Source organism: Sceloporus undulatus, chromosome 8 (assembly GCF_019175285.1).
Source record: "Sceloporus undulatus isolate JIND9_A2432 ecotype Alabama chromosome 8, SceUnd_v1.1, whole genome shotgun sequence".
In the NCBI taxonomy this organism is placed as follows: Eukaryota; Metazoa; Chordata; class Lepidosauria; order Squamata; family Phrynosomatidae; genus Sceloporus; species Sceloporus undulatus.
Genome location: NC_056529.1, coordinates 31,025,724 through 31,051,335, shown reverse-complemented (window position 1 = coordinate 31,051,335; position 25,612 = coordinate 31,025,724). Strand labels below are relative to the sequence as shown.

Below are 25,612 nucleotides of genomic sequence, written 5' to 3'. Positions count from 1 at the left end.
CTGGGCCCAGGACAGAATCCTGTTGCACCTCACTGGTCACTTCTCTCCAGGATGAAGAGCAGCCACTGGTAAGCACCCTTTGGGTTCAGTTGGTCAACCAATTACAAATCAATCCCTTACCTCTTAAATGCTAAGTTTCAAAACATTCATTTTCCTCAGTAGTGGCGTATGCATGGAGCGGCGCTAGCAGGGCATGCACATGTTGCACCACCATTAGGAACAATGGGCTCTTCAGGTTCCATGTTTTTTGGTATCCACCAAGGAGTCCGGAATGGATCCCCTGCAGATACCAATGTCCAACTATACTTTTTCCCTGGAGGAGAAAACCTATAATGGCATCGGCAGCAGGCTGTAACTGATTCTACACATTTCTACTAGATGAAAGCCCCTAGAGGTAGAGGCAGCCCTGTCATGAAGCAGATTGACATACAGTAATTTTCTCATGCAGCTGGTTAGAGTGTCCTATACATCAGCAAATTGTTATTACTGCCAAAGTTCAGGGGAGGCGCTTGTGGAATATTTTGCCTCCTGTGCCAAAGTAACTTGAGTGGTTTAGGATCCTGTACAGCTTGAAATGAGTAGGTGGTGGGATCCCATTTACTGCTCTGTCTTAGGCAGCAAAACGTTTTTGACCATGTTCTGGTGACACACTGTATTTCTATTCAAATCGGAGCAATTGTTTACAATTTGCATATCTTCCTATAAAGTGGCATATACAAATCTGTGCCCTCTTTTTCTGGCAATGCACAACTGGCACTCTTTTTGAAGCATGTTTCTTTCCCCTTTCAGTTCAGCACTGTTACACATTCTCATCCCTATTGCCTTCAGTTACAGTTTTGAAGTTATACTATTCCACACTTGAGAGTTAGGCACAAGCTCCCTCTTGTGAGTAAAACAGCTGCCTGCAAGATCAGCAGCTCCAAAACTATGGGGCAAAGCAGACTGGCTACTCCAACCACGATCATTCTGGGACCATGGACCACACGGTCCACTTCCAAAATGGGCCACCGCTGCAGTCCCAAGCCACGCTGGTCAGGAGTCAATTCATAACAACTCCATTGTAATCTGGTTGCTCCTGGCTGCTTTGGGGACATGCATCATCTAAACCAGGGGTAGGCAACCTGCGGCCCGCGGGCCGGATGCGGCCCGGCGAGGCCTTGGGACCGGCCCCAGCCTGGTCCTGCCGCCGATTGCCGCCGGGGCCTTTGGCGTGTCGCGCGAGGGGCATGGTGGGGCAATTGTCTATAGAAGCCTCAGAAACATGCATTTATCTTAACATTTTTTAAAAAATCAGCAAATTTTTTCGCGTGTCCTCCATTTTTTATTTAAAAAGTGCCCTCCATTTGAAAATTTTGTCCTACATTTGTCCCGGTTTTATTTATTTAATTTTTTAAAAATTATTTAATTATTTATTTTTTTGGCTTCGGCCCTCCAGTTGTCTGAGGGACAGCAACCCGGCCCCCGGCTCAAAAGGGTTGCCTACCCCTGATCTAAACGCTGAGCCCCCAAAGTGCTGGAAGCTGCTTTATTTGGCTTGTGCCTTTCGGGCCATAGTCTTCATTTACCTTTGCAGTCAATGGGTTTTTTCCTGTCTCCATCTACAAAAAACTTCAGAGTGGGATATTCTTGAATGTTGAATTCTTTTTTCAAGTCTTTCTGGTCTGCCACATCCACTTTGCCAAATCGGATATCCACAGCTTCGTTCTTAAATTGTTCTGCAGCCTTAGCAAATTCAGCAGCCAAACTCTGAGATGGCCCAGATAAAGCAATATCTGCAAAGATCCGAAAACAAAGAGATATGGTTATCTAGTCAGTGGTATAAAAATATAGCAAGGTCCTCTGCTACCAATGGTTATGTGCTACTTCCTCATAAATGGGGCAGCAAATCCATACCTGGTTTTAGTATGTGATGTGCAAGGAGCTGGACCTAATGCACAAAACAGGTCCAACATCTTGAATAGTTCATCTTCTATTCCACTGTTTCCCACTCTCACTGATCACTGATCAGAGATAATCGGCGAAGGACTATTTAAAACCTACAAAGCTATTGCATAGAACAAAGCTCTGCTTTGCAGCCTGAGAAGCTGCAGCAGCAGAGGTTACTCGCAACTGGAAAAGCATAGAGTTGAGCTATGTTTTGTTTGCTTAGTGGGAAAATATACGGATTAGTATATTTAACTTCACAGAGATCACTTGTGAAGGTGAATACAGTAAAGCGCTTTTCACAATGATAATGCCCTGCCAATGTTTATGTAACTTTTTTAAAAATCTGTAGTGGGAAAGTGCAGCCCTTCAGATGTAGTTGGACTTCAACTCCCATCATCCCACAATTGTTTGCTTGTATTTTAAATTTACTTTTTATATGTTTTGACCATATTGAAATCATTTTAATATGTAAGCTGCTGTGAGTCCCAATCCTGGGGGAAAGGTGGGGTATAAATAAAAATGATGATCATTACTATTGTGGTGGGATATCATTATCATCATGAAAATAATGATGACAGCAGTAAGAACAATCCCTTACCATTACTGGGAGTCACAGTCCAACACCTAGCAGGCCGAAGTCTGTCCACACTTGATCTGGAGAAATCCCTGACCTTGTCTAGCTCTCCTTCAAGACACCACATTATGTAACTGTGCCATCCAAAACTGGCATGGACCTTCACCTCCATTAAACTTTTGATCAATGAGTTAATGATTTTAATCTTTTTATCTTCACTTGCTGATCCATTTCAAATTCCAGAAACATTTATTTTCATCACACTTATCGTGAGGCTTCCATTAATCATCTTCTAAGCAGACGATGCAATCATTTGTTTTAAAATCATTCCCACCAGTTCCATTTTCATGTTAATTATTTCATGATTATCTTCTATCTATGGCATTGGCAGAGGAAAGATCATAAGATTTTCACATCAAGAGAAGACACCAGCCCATCAAGCTTTTATATAACCTAATTTTGACAGAGGACATTCCTTAGTCATTCAGCCCTAGGAGTGGAATTTAAATGAGACTAGACTGGAGAAATGTGATTTTGGTCTATACGAAAGGTAGGGGACATTTGATTTCCTGGATGTTGTTGGACAGAAAGGAGCCATTTTTTGTGCCCTGCAAATGTTGCCATAGCTTCATTGCCACAGTTTGGTGGCCCTCCTTCAGTGCTGCGTTGTATGGACACAGCACCAGAGGAGCGCTATGATGCTGCCTGCCATGTGGAGAGGCATGGCACCTGGGGCCACTTTTTGTGGCTCCTTTTTGCACCCTGGAAAGGCCATATCAAAGCCACGGTGTGTCGTTACTATGTCCCTGATTCAGCTCAGCCCCTTACTAGCCTCTTCAAGCATCTCCACTGGAAGAGAAAAAGAAGTGAGGGAAGGAAGGAGGGAGAGAGAAGGTGAAGAAGGGATCTCTTTATCCCTACTACTTGTTTGATTTATTTTACTTTTATTGCAGATCATCCCATGCATTGGAGACTTCATAGGGGAGGGTGGTGAAATACACAAGTATCTCTAGGTCACTGCTCTTTGTTAATGCTGAACTTTGCTGCCACTGTTTCATCATTCACAGAATGATTGAACAAGTCCCTTCACGCTTCATCATAAGTACACTTCCACTTTTTATTTTCATGGATAAAGATTAGCAGGAGACAGCCAAGAGTCTATGGTAGCCACTGTGGGAAAAACATCACACCAAGTCTTCTGCTTCATGAGAACGGTAAGCACAACAGACATTTATATTTTAGCGTAAAGCTCTGCAGTTCCGCAATCCAATCCAAATGTTGCTTGAGCTATGCCAGTTTCCAGACATTTTTGTGGACTAATTGGGATATTGTTAGGATTTTGTCAATCGTGTCAAAGGGATTCCAAGGGTCTTCTAGTCTAACTCTCTGCCTGTGGAGGAATCCATGGCTATTGCATAGAGAAAGAGGAAAGGAGAAAAAGAAAAGGTGTGTAGCTATCCAAACTTGGGTTTAACAGCATTACCACTCACAATATGTAACTCCTGTCCTCCTGTGCCAGGAATACAAGCCTCAGTGGTGAAAAAGCTGCCGACTCCAGTCTATATCCGTCACAGGCCAAATTATTATATTTTATTAGGAAGAGGAAAGTAATTCCCTTTCTTAGAAGGCTTTCTTTAAAAGATCCAGCTAGACAGAACATTCACCAGAATAATCCCCATTTGCCATAAAGCCATTCAGGCAAACTAGCAGTCGTACAAGGACCATTAACTGTCACAACCAAAGGTTTTGGAAGTATCTCAAGGGGGCATCTAGACCAAACCAACATTATATTGTGAAACTCTCCAACGTTTCTCAGATAATGTGGTGCCTATTTTTTGTTACATGAAAAAGCCAGAGAACAAGCTACATGCATTAGCCACTTCAAAGGATTTTGTGGCTGGCACACACATCTCCCCAAACTTGACTTTCAAGGGTGTTCCTGCCTCTCTCTGCAGCCGAGAAGAGACCGGTTACCATATTTACTCGCCGTATCTCTGTTCCTTTTTTCAGCAAGTCACACACAGATGGCTGCCAAGCACTACAGTTTTCAGAACATCAGACAGAATTCCCTAGTACATCCCAGCAAAATGAATAATTTTACCAAGTCCTGACTCTTGTGCACAGCAGGCTGAACAGAGTCAAAGAATTCTGTGTGCAATAAGAGCGGTCAGTCATTAGATCTATGGTTCTTTCAGATCAGGACAAATATGTCAGGAGGTGGCAGTATTTGTTGCTGCATGTTCCATTTCTTTCAAACAGATCCTCTGGAGAGGGCAAATGTGCCAGCAGACTGCAGTATTTGGTGCTGTACTTGCTGGAGGAGAGCTTCACATATCCAAATACGTTTCTATGGTCCAGGCCTTTTTTTTCCTAGCCATACCCAGCATTCAGAATGGAGAAATTGTCCTTCTACCATTAGGTGACGTCACCCAATCCATGTACCAATTGGGGGGGAAAACACCTTGAAATGCATTAGTACAAATCCAAGAAATCATTACAAACAGCCCTCCCCTCAAAGAATGGCATGACTATCTCAGGGTTGCCAGAGTGAAAACTAGAGAGGAGTCTTGTGCCTTTAATGGTTATGTGGAAGAGGGGATTTCAGCAAGTGTTGATTGTTAACCTGCTGTGCTTCAGTACTGGAGAAATAATGTAGTCTGACACCATGTTAAGTGGAGTACCTCCATTCTATGGAATCCTGGGATTTGTAATTTTACAAGATCTTTAACCTTCTCTGCCAAAGAGTGCTAAAGGTAAAGATATAAATCTGTTGACAAGGTTGTCAAGTCACATCCAACTGTAGGGGATGGTGCCCATCTCCGTTACTAAGGCAAAGAGCCAGCGTTATCAAAGACGACTCCATGGTCATATGGCCAGCATGGCTGCACTGAACACTATTACCTTGCCACCAAGGTAGTACCTATTTGTCCGCTTGCATTTGCATGCTTTCAAACTGCTAGGTTGGTAGAAGCTGGGTCTCGAACTGCTGACCTGCCGATCTTGCGACTGTCAGAGTCAGCGTCTTAATCACTGAGCCACTGCGTGCTAGTGCCTCACAAAAACTACAAATCCCAGGATTCTGTAAGATGAAGCCATGGCAGTTAAAGTGATGTCAAACTGCATTATTTCTACAGTTCTCAAATGATGTGATTGTTATGTTTGTTTCCTTGAGAAATAATAATCTCTCCCCCCCCCCCATACACACCCATACAACTTCTTTGTTAACTAATGCATTAAAAGAGATTGTATATCAAGAAAAAGAAGGTGCAAGGAGTATCTACTCCAGCAAAAGCATTAAAAAAATTAAGAGGGCAATATGTGAGGATTGCAACACATATAGAGACACATCTGTGGAGGGGTGCTGGGGGCTCAGTATTCCCACGTCAGAAGCAAGATGCTCACAAATGCCAGCCCTTCTCTAAACTATCTCATGCTAAACCGAAACTATGGCCTGTTACAGACTGCCAAAATAAAGCTGTTTCGGGTCTCTTTGGAGGTATGCTATTTAAATGATGCATGGGTCTTAAGAGTCCAGAGGTCACGCCAAAGCCACACCCCATTCCTAAGTACTGGAGTGCAGCTTTGGTGAAGCTTCCGGATTCTTAGGATGCATGCATCATTTAAATAGCATGCCTCCAAAGAGACCCGAAGCAGCTTTATTTTGGCAGTCTGTAACAGGCCAATGAGTGAGAATTTACATCAGATTTGCATAGAATGTCTACAGGAGGAATTACACATTGTGCTATGCAACCCTTGTGCTGAATGACAATGTTGCACAATAGCATGCACACTTATATGTGTGTGGAAGAATGGCACCATATCTGCAACTTTGCTGTCTCAACTTTCAATTGAATCATGACATTCCGTATCAGACAAAAATATCTAACCAATTCCAAATAGGAACTTATGCATGCATGAGACACAGGTGGGGTTTTGGTCTATGGAGATTATCGCATGCACCTGATCCCGTCTTTTCCCTGCCGCTCAATGAGCTACTCAGTCACTGCCCCCTTTGTCCCCTGTCATCCTAGGAGCAGCAACTGAGCAGTCAGCTATCCAGTCTTCCTTTTGTTGTAAGGTCAGTGCAAGTGAGAAGGCGAAGCAGACCTGGACCACTTCTTCTGCTATATGCACACATGAGTAGCTGAGACGAAGGAGGTGATGGTAGCGAGCTGCACATGGTTGAGGTTGATGCCGCTGCTTGGCTGGCTGGCTGGCACAAAGCAAGAGTAGAATTGGTGGTGACAGGACAGGCCCCCATCCTTAGATAGGCATTGGGGGGCACTAGAATTGTCACTCAAAAATAAAGGGGCAGCAGCCCAAAAAAGTTTAGAGATCACTGCATTAAAGGAACCTAGGACCAGCCTACTTGACAGAGCACTTTCTTCCATATGTTCCTGCCTAATAGTGAAGACCATTCTCATTAGTTCTTCTCTGGGAGCCACTGGTCATAATGGAGTGAGAGGTGGCTACCAAGCAAAGAGGTTTCTTAGTACTGGCAGTTTCAATCTCTGGAATGTCCTTCTTTGAAAGAGCCATCCGGCGTTCTCATAATATACTTTCAGTCTAAGACTCTCCTCTTCAAGCACATAAACTGTTGGTACTACTACAATTCTAATATTTTGATATCTGAATCAGCTTCTTACCATTTGGTTTTTTTTATTGTAAACCACCCTAAGATATAAAAATTACAAAAAATTAAGGAATAAGCCATTTTAGATCAAATGGTGATCAGGCTGTGGGTACAACTGTCACCACTATTCATAGCAACACACAAAGTACCTTGGGAAGAAACACCCTATGCTAGATGCCAGACCCTAAAAATATTACAGGATTTTTTTACCTACCTGGGAGAAATTTGATGTAATGGGTCTAAATGCAATTGTTAATAGCAATTATAGTAAACGCATTAAATCAGGGGTGGAAATCATGCAGCCCTACAGCTGTCCTTGGAAGGCAAGTCCTAGCAGCATTAGTCAGCATAGTCAAAGTCAAGAAATGTTGCAACCTGCAGCTCAGAAGCATATGGGGTTCATTCATACTAGTCAACTATGGCATATTGATCCAGTTTCACCTGCCATAGCAGCAACTTATGGAATCCTGGGAATTGTAGCTCTCTGGCTGAAAATGCTAAATCCCCCAAACTATAAATCCCAGGATTGCAAAGGATGTTACTAGGGAAGTTAAAGTAGAATTACAGTGCTATTATTTTGTTTATTGTACTGGGCACTAATACCTGAATTTATGCCATGGTTCTCCCAAGTTATCTATCCAAAATGAGGTTGAGAATGTAAAGAGGCCATTTGTGGCCAATACAGCTTTGCACACTGACTTTCTACCCAGCTGTGATGCCCACAGAGCAAATATCACTGAGACATTATGGTCAGGTTTTGGTAAGATGCAAATATGCTTTGATTTAAATTGATTCAAAGCCAGAAGCCAATGTTCATTGACCGACGGCTGTCGATATTAGGTATAGCCATCTTTAGAACAAGAAATACTCACAGAATTCAACCAGCAGGAACTTGGACTCATTCAGGGCCTGGTCAAAGTTGCTCTTTTTTAAGACCAGGACATTGTCCTCCTCTTTGATTGGTTTGCCTTTCTTTGATTTCTTCTCTGTTGGACTGATGCTACCGTCGACTGCACCTAAAGACCAAGAAATGAAACCAAGAAAAAGGAGAAACCAGCGGGTTCTCATTCTGTCCAGCTGGCAGGTTGTAGGCACTAAACAAGAAAAGGAAAGGGACCTGGAGCCAACTTGCTATGCTTAAAAGAAATCCGTTGCCTAAGCCTTATCATTTGCCCACGTGGCCCAATTCCCACACGGTTGGATATAGAAAGAACACAGCTTTCTGCAAACAGAGCTAACTTCATCCTCCCCACACACACACACACACTAAAAAGAGTTAGAGCTGCTAACAGCTGTTTTGCTTCTCTGAGTTGGAAAAAAAAGGCAGAGAGAAATGGCAGGAGGAAGTTTGGAAGCCTGTGTCTTGCTCCAGCTTTCCTCCTAAACAATAGGAATGACTGTCGGAAGGAAGGAAGCAGGAATGGAGCAACCACCAAAAGGCAAAAGGGGTGTGAGATAACAGCCAGCTTCAGAAAGTTTCCTGAAAGTTGTCACACACAGAAAAACAAGAATGTGAGACACGACACACTTTTTCAATCACGACGCTATTCACTAAATGTTGGTGTATGCCTTCTTTCTGACTTATGGCAATCCTAAGGTGACCCTATCATAGGTTTTCTGGGCATTCAGAGTGTGACACTCCCAAGATCATCCAGTGTGTTTCCATACTCTGGTCTCTAGGGCTGTAGTCCAAAGCTCAAACCTCTATACCATATTGGCTCTCAGCTATATGAATACACACACACATGCCAATAACTGTAGTCCTCAGTTTGTTACTATTACTCTTTTGTTGGACTGAAATCCCCAGAATCCCCTAACTAGCATAGACACTGACAATGCTGACTGGGGAATTTAGAGATTTGCAATTCTAAAAAGTAACCTTTTCAGATTTCTGCATTCTCTGGTATGCAAAGTGAAATATACTGTATATACTTGACCATAAGTCAATCTCTTTTATATGTTGAGACAGATTTTGGGGGCAAAATTATGGATTTTGATATGACCTGAGGATAAGTCAAGGATAAAACTTAGGGGCATGTAACAAAGGATCTAAAGGATGAAGCAAAGGAAAACAACGTCAAAGAACATGCAAAATTCCAGCAGGCATCACTGTTTGTGCTCATACTAAAAGCTGAATGGATGAGCCGATAGACAGGGGCCAGTGCTTCCAGGACAGATGAGGTTCTTGTCTTTCACCAGGGAATGCTTGTTTTTTAAAACAACAGTTAAAATATAGCACTTACATTGACCCATGAATAAGCTGATCCACGTTTTGGGGGTCAAATTTTAGACTAAAATGTCTAGAGTTATTTATGAGTATATATAGTTTATATCTCTTTTATGTATCACACATCATGTTGTGAGCAAGACTGGACCAAAAAAGGGTCATCCAATGCCAGCTAAGGAGCACCCTGACCGAAACAAGAGATGAACTTTGCCTTCTCTGTGCAAACAAAACTCTTCCATCCACAAACCCATCCTGGACTCTTCCCCAGAAGCTATCTTAGCATTGCAGAATGGAAGTACTATATGGCCCATGCATGCAAAAGACAAAGGCTGAGATCCTGTATTGTGCGAGTGGAAGGCCATTGAAATTTTGCTGGCCACGGGGTGGACAGACTGTGGAAGGTGTGCAGCCCAGATGGGGAGATGCTCAGATATTTACCTGATTTCAGTTCAGCGACTGGGGGAGGGGGGGGAACTAAGGGGCCATTCAGACTACCTTTTACCTCTGTTCAGAAACCGGATTAAAAGCATGAAGTTCATGTTGGCACCAGTTCTTTTACACTTGAATTTGAGCTTTGCACACCTATTCAGGGGCAAATCCCCCTTGGCACGGGTCTTTTGAAAGCGGAGATTTTCCTGTATCTTTTGAGAAAAACCGGGTGCCAGCAAGAGGGCAAAACATGCCTCCAATCTCACAGGCGGCTTTCTCTCTCTCTCTCTCTCTCTCTCTCTCTCTCTCTCTTGTAATTTTATTTTTGACAGACTATGCGCATGTTTGTTCTACAGTTTGATACATATTGACAGAATGTGTGTCTGCTTGTGCTACATTTCCCTTTCGTTTGCTTGCTGCCAGCATGGCACCTCGCTTTGCAAGTGGCAGAATATGTGAATGTGTTTCCTTTTACATTTGGCAAATTATGTGTGAATGCTTTTGCTACATATGTATATGTGTGTGTAAGGCATTCTGGGGTGGCAATCGGAGGGAAAGCAAAGAGGATGCAGAGATGGCATTCTGAGGTGAGGTATTGTTGTTGTTGTTGTTGTTGTTGTTGTTGTGACGGGAAGAGGATGGCATGGGAGGGAGGCAAGGGTTTTGGAGGTGGCATTGGGCTTGAAGAGAAGGGAAGGATAGAGGTTCCAAAGAGGAGGAAATGCTGGGCTGGAAGTGCAGGGGAAGCTAGAGGCTGGCATGTGGAAACCCCTGACTTTGGGGGAGTCACACTCTCTCAGCCTCAGGGGAAAGGCAATGGCAAATCTCCTCGGAGCCAATCTTGCCAAGAAAACCCCAGGATGGGGTGGTTTTAGGGTTTCCATAATCTGTAATGACCCAAATACACACAACGCACACACACACACACCTGGAGGTTTTTAAATTTGACAAGTTGACAGAATATGCGCACAAGGAGGGGGGGAAGCACCCATTCGGTTGGCCAATGGCTGTAGGATATGTCACTTTTGACGAAAGTGTAAGTGAATTTGATTGACAACAAAGGAGACTTCATTTTAAAGCAGTACTGCAAATGTGAACCTCAGAGGGGCAAGTTGCCCAAATCGAGGTAAAGGGTAGTGGGCACTTCTTTCTGAGCAGATTGAATCCAGGGCAAATGAGTGAGTAGGAATGGGGCCTTACATCGCCTTCCTTGATCCAGCAAGTGGTTGGAGATCTAGGAGGAGAACATCAGCCCTTTTCTCCCAATCTGCCTGGGTGCCTCCTATCAGTGTGTCTTTCCCCCTTATTAGTAACTGACTCAACTTAAACCTCTCCAATAATAGAACATTGCTGAGGAATTATTCCCCCTCATGAAGGGTGTCCCAGGCTATTGGCCAACATGGCCGAGGCTTCTGGGAGATGAAGTCCAAAATCAGTTTGGTTATATCAAGCGAGAGCAAGAATAGCTCCAGCAAGGCCTTGGCAGAGGCCTGGCAGGAGGCAGAGCTTGGCCCAGGGCCTGTGGGCAGGGTTGCCCCTTTCTTGCCAGGGCCATGGGGGAGGGAAGGAGGCCTGAACTGCCCTCTCAAAGTGAAACTTTGAAGGCTCTGACTGCAGGCCTCCTTCCCGGCTTCGTCTGCCCTTTGGAGCTTTCAAGGCAAGAAAAAGAGGTATCCAGTATATGGGATGCATCCACACTGAAGAAATAACTCAGTTTGGCCTGCTTTAACTCTTTGTCTGCCTCAAGGCTATGGAATTCTGGGCTCTAGGCCCCACAACATACTCCCAACTCCCAGAATTCCATAGCCTTGAGCCAGACAAAGAGTTAAAGCGGGCCAAACCGGGTTATTTCTTCAGTGTGGATGCAGCCCAAGTGTGTGTGTGTGTGTGTGTGTATGTTGGGGGATGGTGGTTTTGATCTCTTCTCCAAGACCCCCAAACACACTGAAGAAACGATCTAGTTTGAGACCGCTTTAACTGCCCTGGCTCAGAGCTAGGGAATCCTGGGAATTGTAGTTTAGTTGGTTGTGGCCCCAGAGCTCTCAAACAGAGGGGTCTCAATGTCTGGCAAAGCTACAGCTCCCAGAATTCCCCAGCACTGAGCCAGGGCACTTAAAGCCATCTCAAAGTGGATTATTTCAGCAGTGTGTTTTTGGAGCTATAACTGCCATGGCCCATGGCTCAAGGCTAGGGAATTCTGGGAAATGTAGTTTGTCGTTGTACCTGAGTTCTCTGACAAGAGAAGGCTCAGTGTCTCACAAAAGTACAGTTCCAAGAATTGCCTAGCATTGAGCCAGGGCAGTTAAAGTGGTCTCAAAGTGGATTATTTCTGCAGTGTGTTTGAGACCCTGGCTCTCTTGCGCTCCTGTAGTGCTTTGCTCCTCAAGCAAAGGAAACCGACGTTCCAGAAGGAGGCTAGCGCAGGTCAAACACCATTTAAAAGATGCTGCTTTGTAAATGAAGAAAGTACACAAACGACAGATGTCTTTAATTTGAAGGAAGGGAAGGGTCTTTAAATGTAAGTTGTTTTTGTTTAATGTGGTTATGGTGGTGTTATTGTTTTGATATTTTGTTGATTTTTTTTTTCTTTGCGTTATGCTTTGTTTGTATGTTTTTAATCAATTAAAAAAAATAATAAAAGATGCTGCTTTTAGGCCAGAGGTGGTCCATGTTGTTGTTGGTTTTTTGTTGCGTGCCTTCAAGTCATCCCCGATTTATGGCGACCCTAAGGCGAACCAATCTATCTTGGGGTTTTCTTGGCAAGATTTACTCAGAGGAGGTTTGCCGTTGTCTTCCCCTGAGGCTGAGAGAGTATGACATGCCCAAGGTGACTGCAGTTGTCCCTTTCCTTGGGAAGCCCTGATCCCACCACATGGGAGACTGCAAGAGTCATGCCTGTCCCTCCTCCTCACCATTGGCAATTGCATTTGGGAGAGAATGGTGAACAGGGCTACAGTCTTTGAGTGATGTTAAAAGGAAAACACCCAGTTGAAGCAGAGCCTGGAAAAGTTACTTCTTGTCTCACAACTCCTAGCCAAGCCATACTTTTCCACACTCTGAGCTGAAATAGCCAGCCACTTTGCTTTGGGCAAGGTGCAAAGATCTCTTTGCAACCTCATCACTGTGCAGCCTCCAGCCTTGCCCTTGGCGTTGCATGAGTGGGACTTTTGCCCCATATATTACAGAAGGCATCGAGAACTGCCAACCCTTTCTCATGCAGAAATAGCTTTAGGTGGTTTGAATGTGACTGAAGAAAAGTCTCTCTGAGTTTTCCACCTCATTGAAAGATGTGTATACCATATAACTGCAGTCCCTAGACTAACTTCCAGATGTCCCAGGTGCCTCGGCACCAGTGCAGAATTCAAATTCAATCTCAAGCCCAGTTTGCCTCTGTGTGTCCTTCACCTCAAGCAGCAAAATGTCTTTGGCCAGCCCTGCTCCTATAGAGTTCAAGCTATTCAAATCTTTTAATGTTCTCCTTTTGAAACAATGTTGTTGCAGAGAAACAGAGCAGATAAATACAATCTCACATTACCCCGCAAGCGATTGCAATGAAGACCTTGCTCAAATATTTCTGGAGTCTCCAGTTTCCACGCACATTTTTTCATCCTTCCAAGAGACACCTGGCCTCTCTAGTCGCCCCAGACTTTGAAGATATAAATGACGGTAAACGTGAGGTGCCTGAGTATTTCAATTTTGCAAGTGATGTTCTGGACCAGTGGGTGCAAGTGGAAAAGGTAGGGCTTCTGTGCTTTATTTGGGAGTCTGTGAGTTCTGTGGCTTCACTCAGTTATCAACTCTCCAAACTAAGGAGATTGTTACACTGCCTTTTTCCATCCTTCCCTCCCAACCTAAGCGCAGCATGAAAACCTTTAAGTACAGATTTTATCTCATGCCTCCATGTACAGATCATGACATCTTATGCCTGATCCAGACTTCTCCGGCACTTTTTTAAAGAATGGGATTTTTCTGTTCTTTGCAAAGCATGGGAGAAGTCTGAATCAGATACAGGATGCTATGACTGGGTATGGGATGCCTCCAGCCTGGGCACAGAAGCGTGCAGTAAAATCTGTGCTTAAAAGTTTTCATCCCGTGCTGAGATCGAAAGGGAAGGATGGAAAAGGGCAGTGTGAGAATCTCCTATGAGACTGAATGAAGCCTCCGTTTAATTTTTATTTTTTTCTGCCCCTGCCATGTGTATTTTTCTATTTTATTGTTTTCCTGTTCCTGTCTTGTAGTAATGTTTTTAACTGTTTATTGGATTTTAACTTTGTATTGTAACGTTTTTTAAATTTTGTAAGCCGCCCTGATCATATCCATGGAAGGGCGGGATATAAATAAAATTTATTATTATTATTATTATTATTATTATTATTATTATTATTATTATTATCTGACACATGCAAGCAAAATGATTCCAGCCATATAAGGAGCCTATCTTTAATTGTTATTAGTTCTATTTCTAAAGTTATACCACCTAGCAAGCAATGATGCATTGAAAAGTTTTGAAGTGCAGGAAGCTTTGGAGCATTTTTGACAGAGGAAATTGTACAGCCCTGAATCTGAGGCCCGTTCCGCACGGGCATAATAGTATGGACTGGGTCCGTACTAGGGTTAGAAAAGGGTGTCCCTTCCAGATGCCCCTAACCCTAGTACGGATTGAGTCCGTACAAAATGGCGGCGCCCGTTCCACACGGGGGCCGCCATGACTATGTCACCACCGCATTGCCTCCAAACGAGATGGCGCGGTTGTGACGTTGTCGCGCCACACGAGGGTGCCTAGAGCGCCCTTTCCGCGGCGCAAGAAGGAGCTCCGAAATGGAGCTCCTTCTGTGGTTTGTGTCGCTGGCACAGCCTTTAGATGGCTGCGCCAGGGACGCAAGGGAGAAAGGGGCCGAGTTGTCCCTTTCTCCTCCTCCTCGCCGCCATCGGGTGTCCTTGGGGCATGAAGCCCCAAGGACACCCCTTTCCAGGCCACGGGGAAGCAGCCTTTTGCCGCTTCCCCGCGGCCTGGAAAGTGGTGGATCGGGGCATCGGAGGCTGCCGTTCTGGCAGCTGAGGCCCCGATCCGGCAGGGAAAGGGCCAGTTACAGGCTGTCCCAAAGGGGCAGTCTGTAACGCGCCTGAGTTCTCTGTGAAGGACAGTATTCTGCCATATTGTGTCTGGGCTCTGAGATCTTCAAGGGAGGCCTGTCTCACTCCTGCCACCTTCACAGACATGAATATGAGAAAGGGCCAGCCTACCATGCACCCTACAAGTTCACATTTGGATGAGAACTGTATGTAGACAGAATTGTGCTTGGATGCCAAATTGTTGTTTAAGTGAATCACTTCCATTAGCAATTCCCAGACTTTGGTCCTCCAGATATTTTAGACTTTAGCTCCCACAATTCTTGACTGCTGGCCAAGTTGGCTGGGGCTTCTGGGAATTGAAGTCCAAAACACCTGAAGGACCAAAATTTGGGAATCACTGACTTACATACTGGATACCACCTTTTGCAAAATAAAATAGAACTGCTAGCACAATGCTGATTTGCACTGGCATAGGAGTCCAACAGAGTTGCAGACAACAACAAAACATTTAAAATAGATAGCTGCAGAGTGTTTGTTCATGGTTGCTCTTGCCCTCTTCCTTTCCTATTAGTATTTAATCATAGAATTTCTATCCAATTTACATGCAAATGAGTCAGTGCGGATTGTGTCAACATGTTCCCTATCGTCCATCTGGCTTTATGACTTCTTGAGTTTTCTGCTAGGCTGGAAAGAGGCCTCAGAACCCAGCCTTCTGGTGGGTGAATGATGAGAGGGAAGAGGTGAAGTGGAGTTTTGAGGAACTGGCACTCTTGTCCCGAAAGGCTGCCAATGTCCTGACAGGTCCGTGCGGCTTGCAGCGAGGTGACAAAACCATCACGATTCTGCCACGGGTTCCAGAGTGGTGGTTACTGAATGTAGCCTGCATGAGAACAGGTGAGTGGATTCAGATATTATTGTGGCACCAGTGAATAAGACCACTACATTCTCATGTTAACCATTTAAAAAAGAAATTCCATCACATGTAGTTTGTCCCTGAGTTAAAATACAGTGTTCATTTACTGCTATGTTCCTAAACAGAATTATGTTCTATAGAGAGAAAATACCCCTCTATAGCTTAGGAGAAAAAACTTATCTTTTACGATTCAAATTCTGAGTAGGATAGCCAGTCAAAAGGGGGACAGGCTCCTGTCCTTTTAATCATAATGTAAAACTAGGGATGCAGTGGCTCAGTGGTTAAAACGCCAATTCTGAGGATCAGAAGGTTGGCAATTCAAGGCCTGGGTGTTGCAAGATGGGGTGAACTCCTGTCACTAGCCCCAGCTTCTGCCAACCTAGCAGTTCAAAAGCATGCAAATGCAAGTAGATAGATAGGTACCGCTTCCCAGTGGGAAGGTAACAGCGTTCAGTGCAGTCATGCCAGCCATATGAGCACCAGAGCAGTCCTTGGACAACACTGGCTCTTCGGCTTAGTAACGGAGATGAGCACCGCTCCCTACATTCGGTTACAACTAGACATTCATGTCAAGGGACTACCTTTACCTTTAAAAGGGAGAATGGCTAGCTACCTGCAGAAACTCTCTCTTCTGTACCACATGAAAAGGTCAGGGAGCCTTGTCCATTATTTCATCTTGCCAGTCCTCTCAAAATCCTCATTCAACATCACCATTAGGAGTTTTAGTTTAAAAAATGAACTTCTGGCCTGTCATTTATTTATTCCTTGAAGCTAATTCTCTGACTCCGACTGCAGACAAGATGTTTGCAACTCCACTCACTCACTCAGAAGTGTGGTCTGAGCAAAGCACTTTCACTTCTGTCAAAGAGGGCAAACAAACTTATCTCTCTGTTCCAAGCAGCCTGGCCCGAAGGAGAAAAAAAGGGCTATCATTGCCAAGGAGACACTCTGACAACAAAAAACAAACCCCACCAATGTCGCAGATGCTCAGATGTCAGGCAGTTGAAGCAACCTGAGCATGACAATACAGAATTGTTTCAAAAGGAGTTTGTCTGGGTTTTTTTAGTGTATCCACACTGCATAATCATAGCAGCTCGATGTTACAATTGGTCCTCCATATTCACGATCTTGAGACTCACCGTTTTAATTATTTGCAAGGTCAAGGTAGTAGAAAGTAGAAGGTGGGGAGAGACTCTGTGTAACCTTCCTAGCATGGAGACTGGAAGCTGGATACTTGTGTCTCATTTCATTCCTTGCTTCTTTTCTAGGCATTGTTTTTATTCCGGGAACATCCCAGCTGACAGCAAAAGACATTTTCTATAGACTCCAGGCCTCCAAAGCTAAATGCATTGTAGTCAGTGATACACTGGCCCCCACAGTGGACTCTATTGCATCTGAATGCACCTTTTTGAAAACCAAGCTCATAGTGTCTAACAGCAGCAGAGATGGCTGGCTGAATTTCAAGGACCTGTTCCAGTAGGTATTCCAGGAAATGTTAAATTGAATGAGCAAGAAACAATTATGACTCCATCTGCCATGCAATCTCTATACCCTAAACCTCTAGCTGCAACTACAGTCAGGAAATGTCCCAAAGGAAATTTATTTCTGATGCTGAATCCCAAGCCTCTGGAAAACATGGCATAGTTTCATACATAAAATGTATAGCCATTTTGTAAAAGATACTATGTGTTGCATATTATAAGTTCTCGTTGTTTTTAAGAGCAGCACCTGCCAAGCATGACTGCGTGAAGACAAAGAGTCAGGATCCATCACTCATCTATTTCACAAGTGGAAGCACGGGCAAACCCAAAATGGTAGAGCAATCCCACTGCTTCGGTATTGGATTTGCATCCAGTGGCAGGTAATGTCTATCAGCCACGTTTATTTTAATTTGATCACGTCTGACCTCATGTGGATTTCGGGTGGTGTACATGGTCCCCTTCCTCCCAACTTTGTTTTTACCTTCCTCTGAGACTGAGAGAGTATGACTTGCCCAAGATCACTCAGTGGGTCCTGTCCTTCAGTATCCAGGAAGCTGCATGAAACAGTCAAAGCTGTTTGATCTTGCAATATTATCAACTAAATGTGATTTGGCAAAAGGCGTTGGTTTCATTGAAGTGATTCACAAGTTCACAGCTCTGAAGGCCAGTAAAGGAAAGTTCTGATTAACCATATATATAAGTTGACCTGATGTATAAGTTGAGGGCAGGTTCTGGGGCCAAAGCTATGGATTTTGATGTGACATGTGGATATATCAAGGGTTTATCCGTTACATCCTTTGGTACATGCCGTAAAACAAAGGAAAACATTGCAAAAGAATTGTATAAATGTATAAGATCATTTGGGGTGTTTTTATTGTTATCATTTCAAATCATATTGTGATTCACCATGACTCCCAGTCCAAGAAGGAAGCTGGAACATACAATAAATAGCTGAAGGGCTTTTACTCTATTATCAAATTTCCCCTTGTAGACTTTATACTTCTCCAGCTCTCACCCAGACATCTAAGGTCAAGGAACCTGATGCCCTTGGCAGCATTTTAACTTGAAATCTTTTATTTTCTACTCAACAGGCACTGGATGAATCTGAGTCCCTCCGATATATTCTGGAATACATCAGACCCAGGATGGGTGAAGTCAGCCTGGAGTAGCTTGTTTGCTCCATGGCTCAATGGATCGTGTGTATTTGTGCACCATCTGCCACGGTTTGAGCCCTCTGTCATAGCCAATGTAAGAATAACAATGTGAAAACAGAAGATTTATTTATTTAGAGTATTTATACTACAACTCTTCAATCAAAAAGGTTTGCATAGTGTTTGGAAACCATTAACAATTTGACAGATCCCTACCTTCTGTAAGGCTCCTGCCATGCTTACTATTGGTATATTCTATATATGCTTTGTAATGGGATATGCTGCGCCATTGGTGATGCTGGGTGAAAAGATGGTTTACCTTCTGGATGTCTTATTGGCACTCAGATAGCCCAGGACAGACCCCTGTGGCACCCCACTGGTCACTTCTCTCCAGGATGAAGAGGCGCATTTGCTGAGCACCCTGTGGGTGCCAATAAGACATCCAGGCTTCAGTAACTTTGTATGAACAAGGGATGCCTCCAAGTGTACAAGCTGTGTACCAGACACCAGCCATAACCAGTTCCATCACATGTGCAGAGAGTAGGCTCCATAGTTTTGCATCTCTCAGCTACTCTCTGCATTCCATGCTTTGCATCTCTTGGCAAGCTGACATTACCAGGGTTGCTTGCTATATTGAAAAACTATAGCAAAAGGCAGGGAGACACATATACATGTTTCCATTCTGTTCTATTGGCATGACATTTCCAGACTGGCTTCTCATACTGGCTTATCCTTTTCTCCCAGTATACCTTATAAATCCTGTGTTGGCGTGTTGTCATTTTTTCCCCTGTACTCCTTAATCGAATTTCTCTATTTTTTCTTCCTCTGCCTCAGTGGTTGGTGCATACACTTGGAGTATAGTATGATTTATAAGTAACATTTGCACAATATATCCCCTGCTTTATTGTTGGCAAATGTCATATTCCAAAGCAGCATTTTGCAGTTGCAATAATGATTGTATTTCCCTTTGCTCCGTCTAGACTCTCACAAGATATTCAGTCACTACTTTCTGCACAGCTCCCACTGCATACCGGATGTTGGTTCAATACAATCTCACCAGGTATTATTCCATCGTGTAACTGGGATAGAGAATACAAGGGTAAAATTGATACAATAATGCATGGGTGACAGTGACTTCTTCCTAGAATTGTCTGCTCCATTAAAATACGTTAAAATATAATTAAATTATTACAACATCAAAACAAGCTACATGTTAAAAGAATAAAAATATAAACATATTAATTTCCCATGTTACGGGAAGAAGAATGATTTCCTGGCATCACTAAATTGTTGCACTCATTTTGTCCACTTCACCACTTTTGATGCAACTGCCTAGGATTCTCATGCTTCAAGGTTGACCTCTATCACTACCATTCCTGGATCTCTAGAAATGTGATCACTGAATGGGAAATGGGTACATCTTGCCTATAATGCACATATATGTGCACACAAGTAAACACTGATGCTGTAATCCTACACATCAGGATAGCAGTATATAATTTTGAAAAGAATTATAGTCTTTTTTTTTTTAACCTGAGGAAAGGGATTATGAAGCTGGCCTTGGTTATGCAAGAGATTGTGTCAACACAGTACACCAGAAGAAATCCAAAGGTCATCTACCTAGAGCTAGGAAATCTCTAATTGCAATAGTTTCTTATCTAGGTATAAATTCATGAGTCTGAAGCACTGCGTGACTGGAGGGGAACCACTTATCCCTGAAGTGTTTGAACAATGGAGAAAACAGACCGGGCTGGATATCTATGAAGGCTATGGACAAACAGAAACAGTACTGTATAACTTTGTTTTCATTCAATGTGTGCTGACATCCTAGTCCTCTAGCAATCAATTATTTTGATCAAGTATAGATGTTTATGAAAGGGATACCACAGTAAATATAAGCAGGTATCGATGCAAACAATCATTGTATAGTCAGCAGTGAAAATTAGGCAAAGCCACTAATTCGGTGTCTTCTGCATCAGTGGTGCAGTGAATCCACTCTGGATTTTTTACTGTAGGCTTCATAGAAGGTATCCAAGTTGTTGAACCCTAGCCCCAAAATAGGCTCAGCATGTTCAATAGCTGCTTGTATTGGTTTCCTTGATTGTTTTCCACATGCCAAATTTTAGATTGGTGCAGGGACTACTATATTCTTACTTATCATGGAAGATAAGCCACAGGAGGAGTGAAACTGTTGATTTCCATGCCAAAGGGAAGATGAATCCACTCCAGGATTCAATATGAACTTCAAAGGAACTGTCTGAGATGCAGAATCTTCCTGCCAAAATAGTTTTCAGAACCTTAGATAGCTCTTCAAAGACTAGAGCCTGGAGCAAATTCACCATCCCTCTGTGATGGGAGCCACCAGCTGTCTCTGATCCACATAAGAGTTGCTTGCATGTTTTGGGGCTCTCTTGCACAACCCACCACCATTGCCATACCATGGATTCCCTTCTGTTCTTTCTCACTAGTCTTATCACTACTGAATGACCTTCAGTCATTCTTCTGCTGGGTCCAGTCATCAATGTCTTCCCAAAATAGGACAAGGTACAGCATTTACTGGTCTTTCTCACTCCTCTATCATTGTTTAGTCCTTTGCTCAGAGAGGGCAGGTCAAATGGGTGGCCAAAGCACAGAGGTGGATACATGCCAGGAAGCTTTTGGAACTGGCATTGGGCGCCCTGGTGGGATATGGATCTCAGAAGGTACCTGAAAATGCCAGTCCCTGATAGCAGCCCTGTTCCGTGTCATCTGATATTATTGTCCAAAATCAGTTTTTACTGCCTGTCAATATTCTGTACCAAAAAGTTTGTAACTCAACTGCTGGATCAGCAAGAGTTCCTGCATGTGTTCTTGCGCTCATACAAAATTTGTGATCTAAAATCACAATTTATTTACTCTCTTCTAGTTCTGACTTGGGAGCCATCTGAATTGCTATGTTTTGTGATAACTGAACAACGAAAGCCTCCCCTGCAAAAAACAAAAACAAGGCAGCCACTGAAGGGTCATTTAACTGTGTGTTTGTCTCTCTTGTGTTTGTCTCTCCAGAGTGTTTCTCTCTCTCTTGCAGGTAACAATATGTGCTAATGTAAAAGGAATGAAAATTAAAGTGGGATCAATGGGAAAGGCATCTCCACCGTACGATGTCCAGGTACAAGGACAAATTTAAAGTTATGGTCAGGCGAAAGAGTAGCAGAAAATGGTGCGAAATATTATAATACCCCCATAAATCCTGTTACTGCTGAGATACTCATTTTTATGGTGGATAGGATGCATGCAATGCCCTCTTGGCCACTCCCTTGCTATGTCCAAGTTAAGCAGACAGATGATGTGCACAAAATTTGCAAAGAGGTCAGTTAAATTATACGATTAGGTGGATATTTTGCCTCATTGGGGGTTTTTTTCTGTCTAAAGGTTGTAGATGACCAAGGCAATATTCAGCCTCCGGGAAAAGAAGGGGAAGTTGCCATTAAAATAAAACCCAAGCGGCCCTTTTGTCTTTTCTCACAGTACTTGGTAAGCATTTTTTAAAACAACAAAAAAATTACTTTTAGAGGTCCATATACTCCTGACTTTCGCTCTGTAATTATTTGGAGTAGGGCATTTAGCATAGTGGCATCCACAATGTGGAAATCCTTTGTCTCAGAAATGTCATGTGCTCCAAAAATTTGGCACCAGAAGTAGAAATCACATGGAAAGACTAGAGATAAGTTCCTACATCCCAAAAAGGAAGAGTAGTTCAACATTTTTCATGCCTTTTTTATTCAAAGTAACAATCTACACTTCTGAAATAAAACAACCCGGACAGATAAGGTCTGAGTAAATAAAGAAATGCATTTTGAACCACTTCTTCCAAAATGAATCTGGGGATGACTTTCTTTTGCCAGTTTCAGATCTTACGAGTTCTACTTTGATGGCCAAACTTACAGATCTAAGGTTTTTAACATGCATGGGGAGAGGATGAGTCAGATTTATCCGATTACTCCTTACTCCTTTTCTCTTTGTTGCTCCGTAATGCTCCATAATGAAATCTGGAAGCAGATGCTGTTTGAAGGCCACTTGTCTGACATCAACCCATCCACCCAAAAAACCCCAACCTGTAACTGGCAGTGTATGATGAGAACAACATGTCACCTTGCTCCTTTGTCTTGAGCATCAATGGCCAAAACAGGCATCAGTAAAACATTGTGAAAATCATGTATCCTTCCTTAGAGGGCTTTAAACAAAGGCTAGATGGCCATCTGTCAGGGATAATTGATTGAGAGTTCCTGCATGGCAGGGGTTGGACTGGATGGCCCTTGTGGTCTCTTCCAACTCTATGATTCTATGTTTCGTTGTTTCCAGGATAACCCTGAGAAAACCGCAGCCACTGAGCGCGGGGATTTTTATACCACCGGAGACAGAGCAATTAAAGACGAAGAGGGCTATTTTTGGTTTGTTGGAAGATCGGATGATGTTATTAACTCTGCTGGGTAGGTTCATTTGAGCTGAGTTTTGTTTGCAGGTTTCCCGGTTTGTCTTTTATTCAATGCTCAAAAGGAACGATTGCATTCTCTTTTAGGTATCGTATTGGCCCCTTTGAGGTGGAAAGTGCCTTGACTGAACACCCAGCGGTTGTTGAATCTGCTGTTGTGAGCAGTCCAGATCCCATCAGAGGAGAGGTAATCGCAGAGATTTAATCATTCTACCAATTCAGTTTAGACATACTCTGGGAAACTAACACATCCAACGTACCACTTGGAAATATGGTGGTTAATTTCACATCACTTTAAAAGAAGGAAGTACATAGCTAGGGGAGATGTGCATAAAATTTGCATATCCTAATTTATATGTACAGATACACATTTGGAAGAAAATTGTATAATTAAAATAAAAATACACAGTACATCTCAACGTAGGTGGGGAGATCATCAAAGGCAAACTTTGTTCTACATCAGTCTGCGGTTCAGGTGCTAAGCATGGATAGAAAACTTCAGGGTCTCTGTTCTCCATTGTCATGTTTCATTATCATCATTTCCTGCGTTTTATCCAATTTTGGGACTCAAAGGGGCATACAACAGATTTAAAAAATCATGAATAAACTGGATTTGCTTAGTAGAACTGGACTTGTACTGGACAGTGCTTCAAAAGCCTTTAAGTGAAGGACTACCTTTCTGAAGGCGTAGCCATCCTAACCTGGAAAGAGTAATAAGTACAGGTTGATGTGTATAAGATGTATATGAAACGTAAATGAATGTCATGTTTAGACTTGGGTGCCCTCTCCAAGATACCTTATTATGTGCGTATATGCAAATACGGGTATTCCAAAATCCCCCCCAGGAAATCCAAAACATAAAATACTTCTGGTTACAAGCATTTTGGATAAGGGATTCTCAACTTGTAATAAAATAGCTCAGTAGCACATAATTTCACTTCGGTATTTCAAAGCCTGCTTTTTCTTGGAATACTTCATGAATACAGTTTGCTTTTTGCAGGTGGTGAAAGCTTTTGTCATATTGTCGCCGGCCTTTTTGTCACGCGACCCAGAAAAATTAACCAAGGAACTCCAAGAGCATGTGAAAACAGTTACTGCTCCCTACAAATATCCTAGAAAGGCAAGTATGTTCCTGCAACTGAACAAGAAAATTGTAGTATATATAAAAGGCCAAAGTTTGGAACAGCAAAAAAAAAATGGCTCACTGCCGTATTAAAATATGAAGAGGTATGTGTTTCACTGTTGTGGGAAACACAGGATCACAAAATCATAGAGTTGGACCTCAAGCTAGTCCAACCCCCTGCCAATATAGGAATTCACAGCTAAAGCATTCCTGAGAGGTGGGCATCCAAATTCTCTTTAAAGACCCCCAAAGAAGGAGAGTCCTTCACCGTCCAAGACAGTATATTCCATTGTTGAACTCCTGGATTAGATAGACTTGCACTCAGATACAGTAGAGCTTTTTTACTGGTTTATGCAAGGCATTTTGCAGTCCTCAAGATGTGGTTGAATGCACTTCCCAGGATTCCTCCCCATTTGCATTGACCAAGACTGCTGCGGAATTGTAGTCTGTGACAACATCTGAAGGGCCATTTGATTCCCAAACACCCCATAGAATAAAGAGGACATAAACAGGAGCCATCTTATTGGAGAAAAGACTAAATGGGCATATAGATAAATTCATAAATAAAGGAAGCCAAGCTAATATGACTGAATTGCCCCCAGGCTTCAGAAAATCTTTTGTTTTTCCAACACAGATTGAGTTTGTTGAAGAACTGCCCAAAACTGCCGGTGGAAAAATTCAGAGGAGTGTACTGAGGAAACGCGAATGGGGGCAAGCCTAGTTCGACTTGCGGATTTGCAAATGAAGCATCTTTCTAACAAGGGCCATTTTCTGTTCTTGAAATTGTGACTGCACCAAGCAAAAAGTCCAAGTAGGAACTAACCATGGCTGAATTTCCCTCTGAATTTTGGACTCCTGAATTACCAGACCATGATGTAAGGTGAAACTTGAGCCTTTGGAATCTTCCACTGCTCTATTTTTAACATTTCCAAGTACTGAATGGTACATGTGCAGTTTGCTCTAACTTACATGTCTTCATTTCATTCATGGTTTCATCTTTCTCCCATAGAATCGTAGGGTTGGAAGGGGGTCCATGGGCCATCAAGGCTAACGCTATGGCCAGACAGAATGCAGAAGCTAACAAGGTCTTAAAAACTGACCAATAATATGAAACTTGTGTGAGGAACTGGATGCCAGGAAACACTTGCAAATATATGCTATATATTTATTATGTTATGCAAATGATCATAGAATCATAGAGTTGGAAGAGACCACAAGGGCCATCCAGTCCAACCCCTTGCCATGCAGGAACTCACAAGCAAAGCATCCCAGGAGAGATGGCCATCCAGCCTCTGTTTAAAGACCTCTAAAGAAGGAGACTCCATTACACTCTGAGGAAGGAGTGTGTTCCACTGTCAAATAGCTCTTATTGTCAGGAAGTTTTGTCCAGAGCCAGGGACAGCTGAAATTCTGGGAAACTCATTGTCTGTAATGCACAATACCCTTCATCTTTGTCTGTCTGAGTTACGTGTATTATTACTTGTTCAGTCATATGATACTGTTTGTTAATCTTGCTAGTAATTCTTTTTTCACCATTGTTAGTGTATAATTGGATGGATTGTGACTCATGAAAATGTGAATAAATGAAAATACTAAAAACAAAACCTAAAA

The 25,612-nt window shown here is 42.9% G+C and overlaps 2 protein-coding genes across 4 annotated transcripts in view; one reads left to right on the top strand and one right to left on the bottom strand.

Moving 5' to 3' along the window:
• The window catches only part of PDILT (protein disulfide isomerase like, testis expressed), a 16,315-nt gene extending 7,902 nt beyond the window's left edge, over positions 1–8,413 (bottom strand). The window contains exons 1-2 of the mRNA XM_042480888.1: positions 8,006–8,413; positions 1,566–1,772 (exon numbers count right to left, since the gene is read on the bottom strand). Of these exons, the coding sequence (XP_042336822.1) occupies positions 1,566–1,772; positions 8,006–8,201 (403 nt within the window). The 5' untranslated portion in view covers positions 8,202–8,413. The remainder of the gene's footprint in view (positions 1–1,565; positions 1,773–8,005) is intronic.
• On the top strand, positions 3,581–25,612 carry ACSM5 (acyl-CoA synthetase medium chain family member 5). Of its 3 annotated transcripts, none has more exons than XM_042480885.1 (14): positions 3,581–3,714; positions 13,291–13,526; positions 15,546–15,756; positions 17,044–17,251; positions 17,496–17,636; positions 18,348–18,504; positions 19,388–19,467; positions 20,070–20,193; positions 21,475–21,555; positions 21,819–21,920; positions 22,749–22,876; positions 22,966–23,065; positions 23,879–23,998; positions 24,636–25,612. In XM_042480885.1, the coding sequence occupies exons 2-14, from the start codon at positions 13,341–13,343 to the stop codon at positions 24,720–24,722; spliced, it is 1,725 nt and encodes a 574-aa protein (XP_042336819.1). In that variant the 5' UTR covers positions 3,581–3,714; positions 13,291–13,340; the 3' UTR covers positions 24,723–25,612. The 3 variants fall into 3 exon arrangements, with proteins under 3 accessions (XP_042336819.1, XP_042336821.1, XP_042336820.1); XM_042480887.1 differs by lacking the exon at positions 3,581–3,714 and adding an exon at positions 11,364–11,446; XM_042480886.1 differs by lacking the exon at positions 3,581–3,714 and adding an exon at positions 11,370–11,459.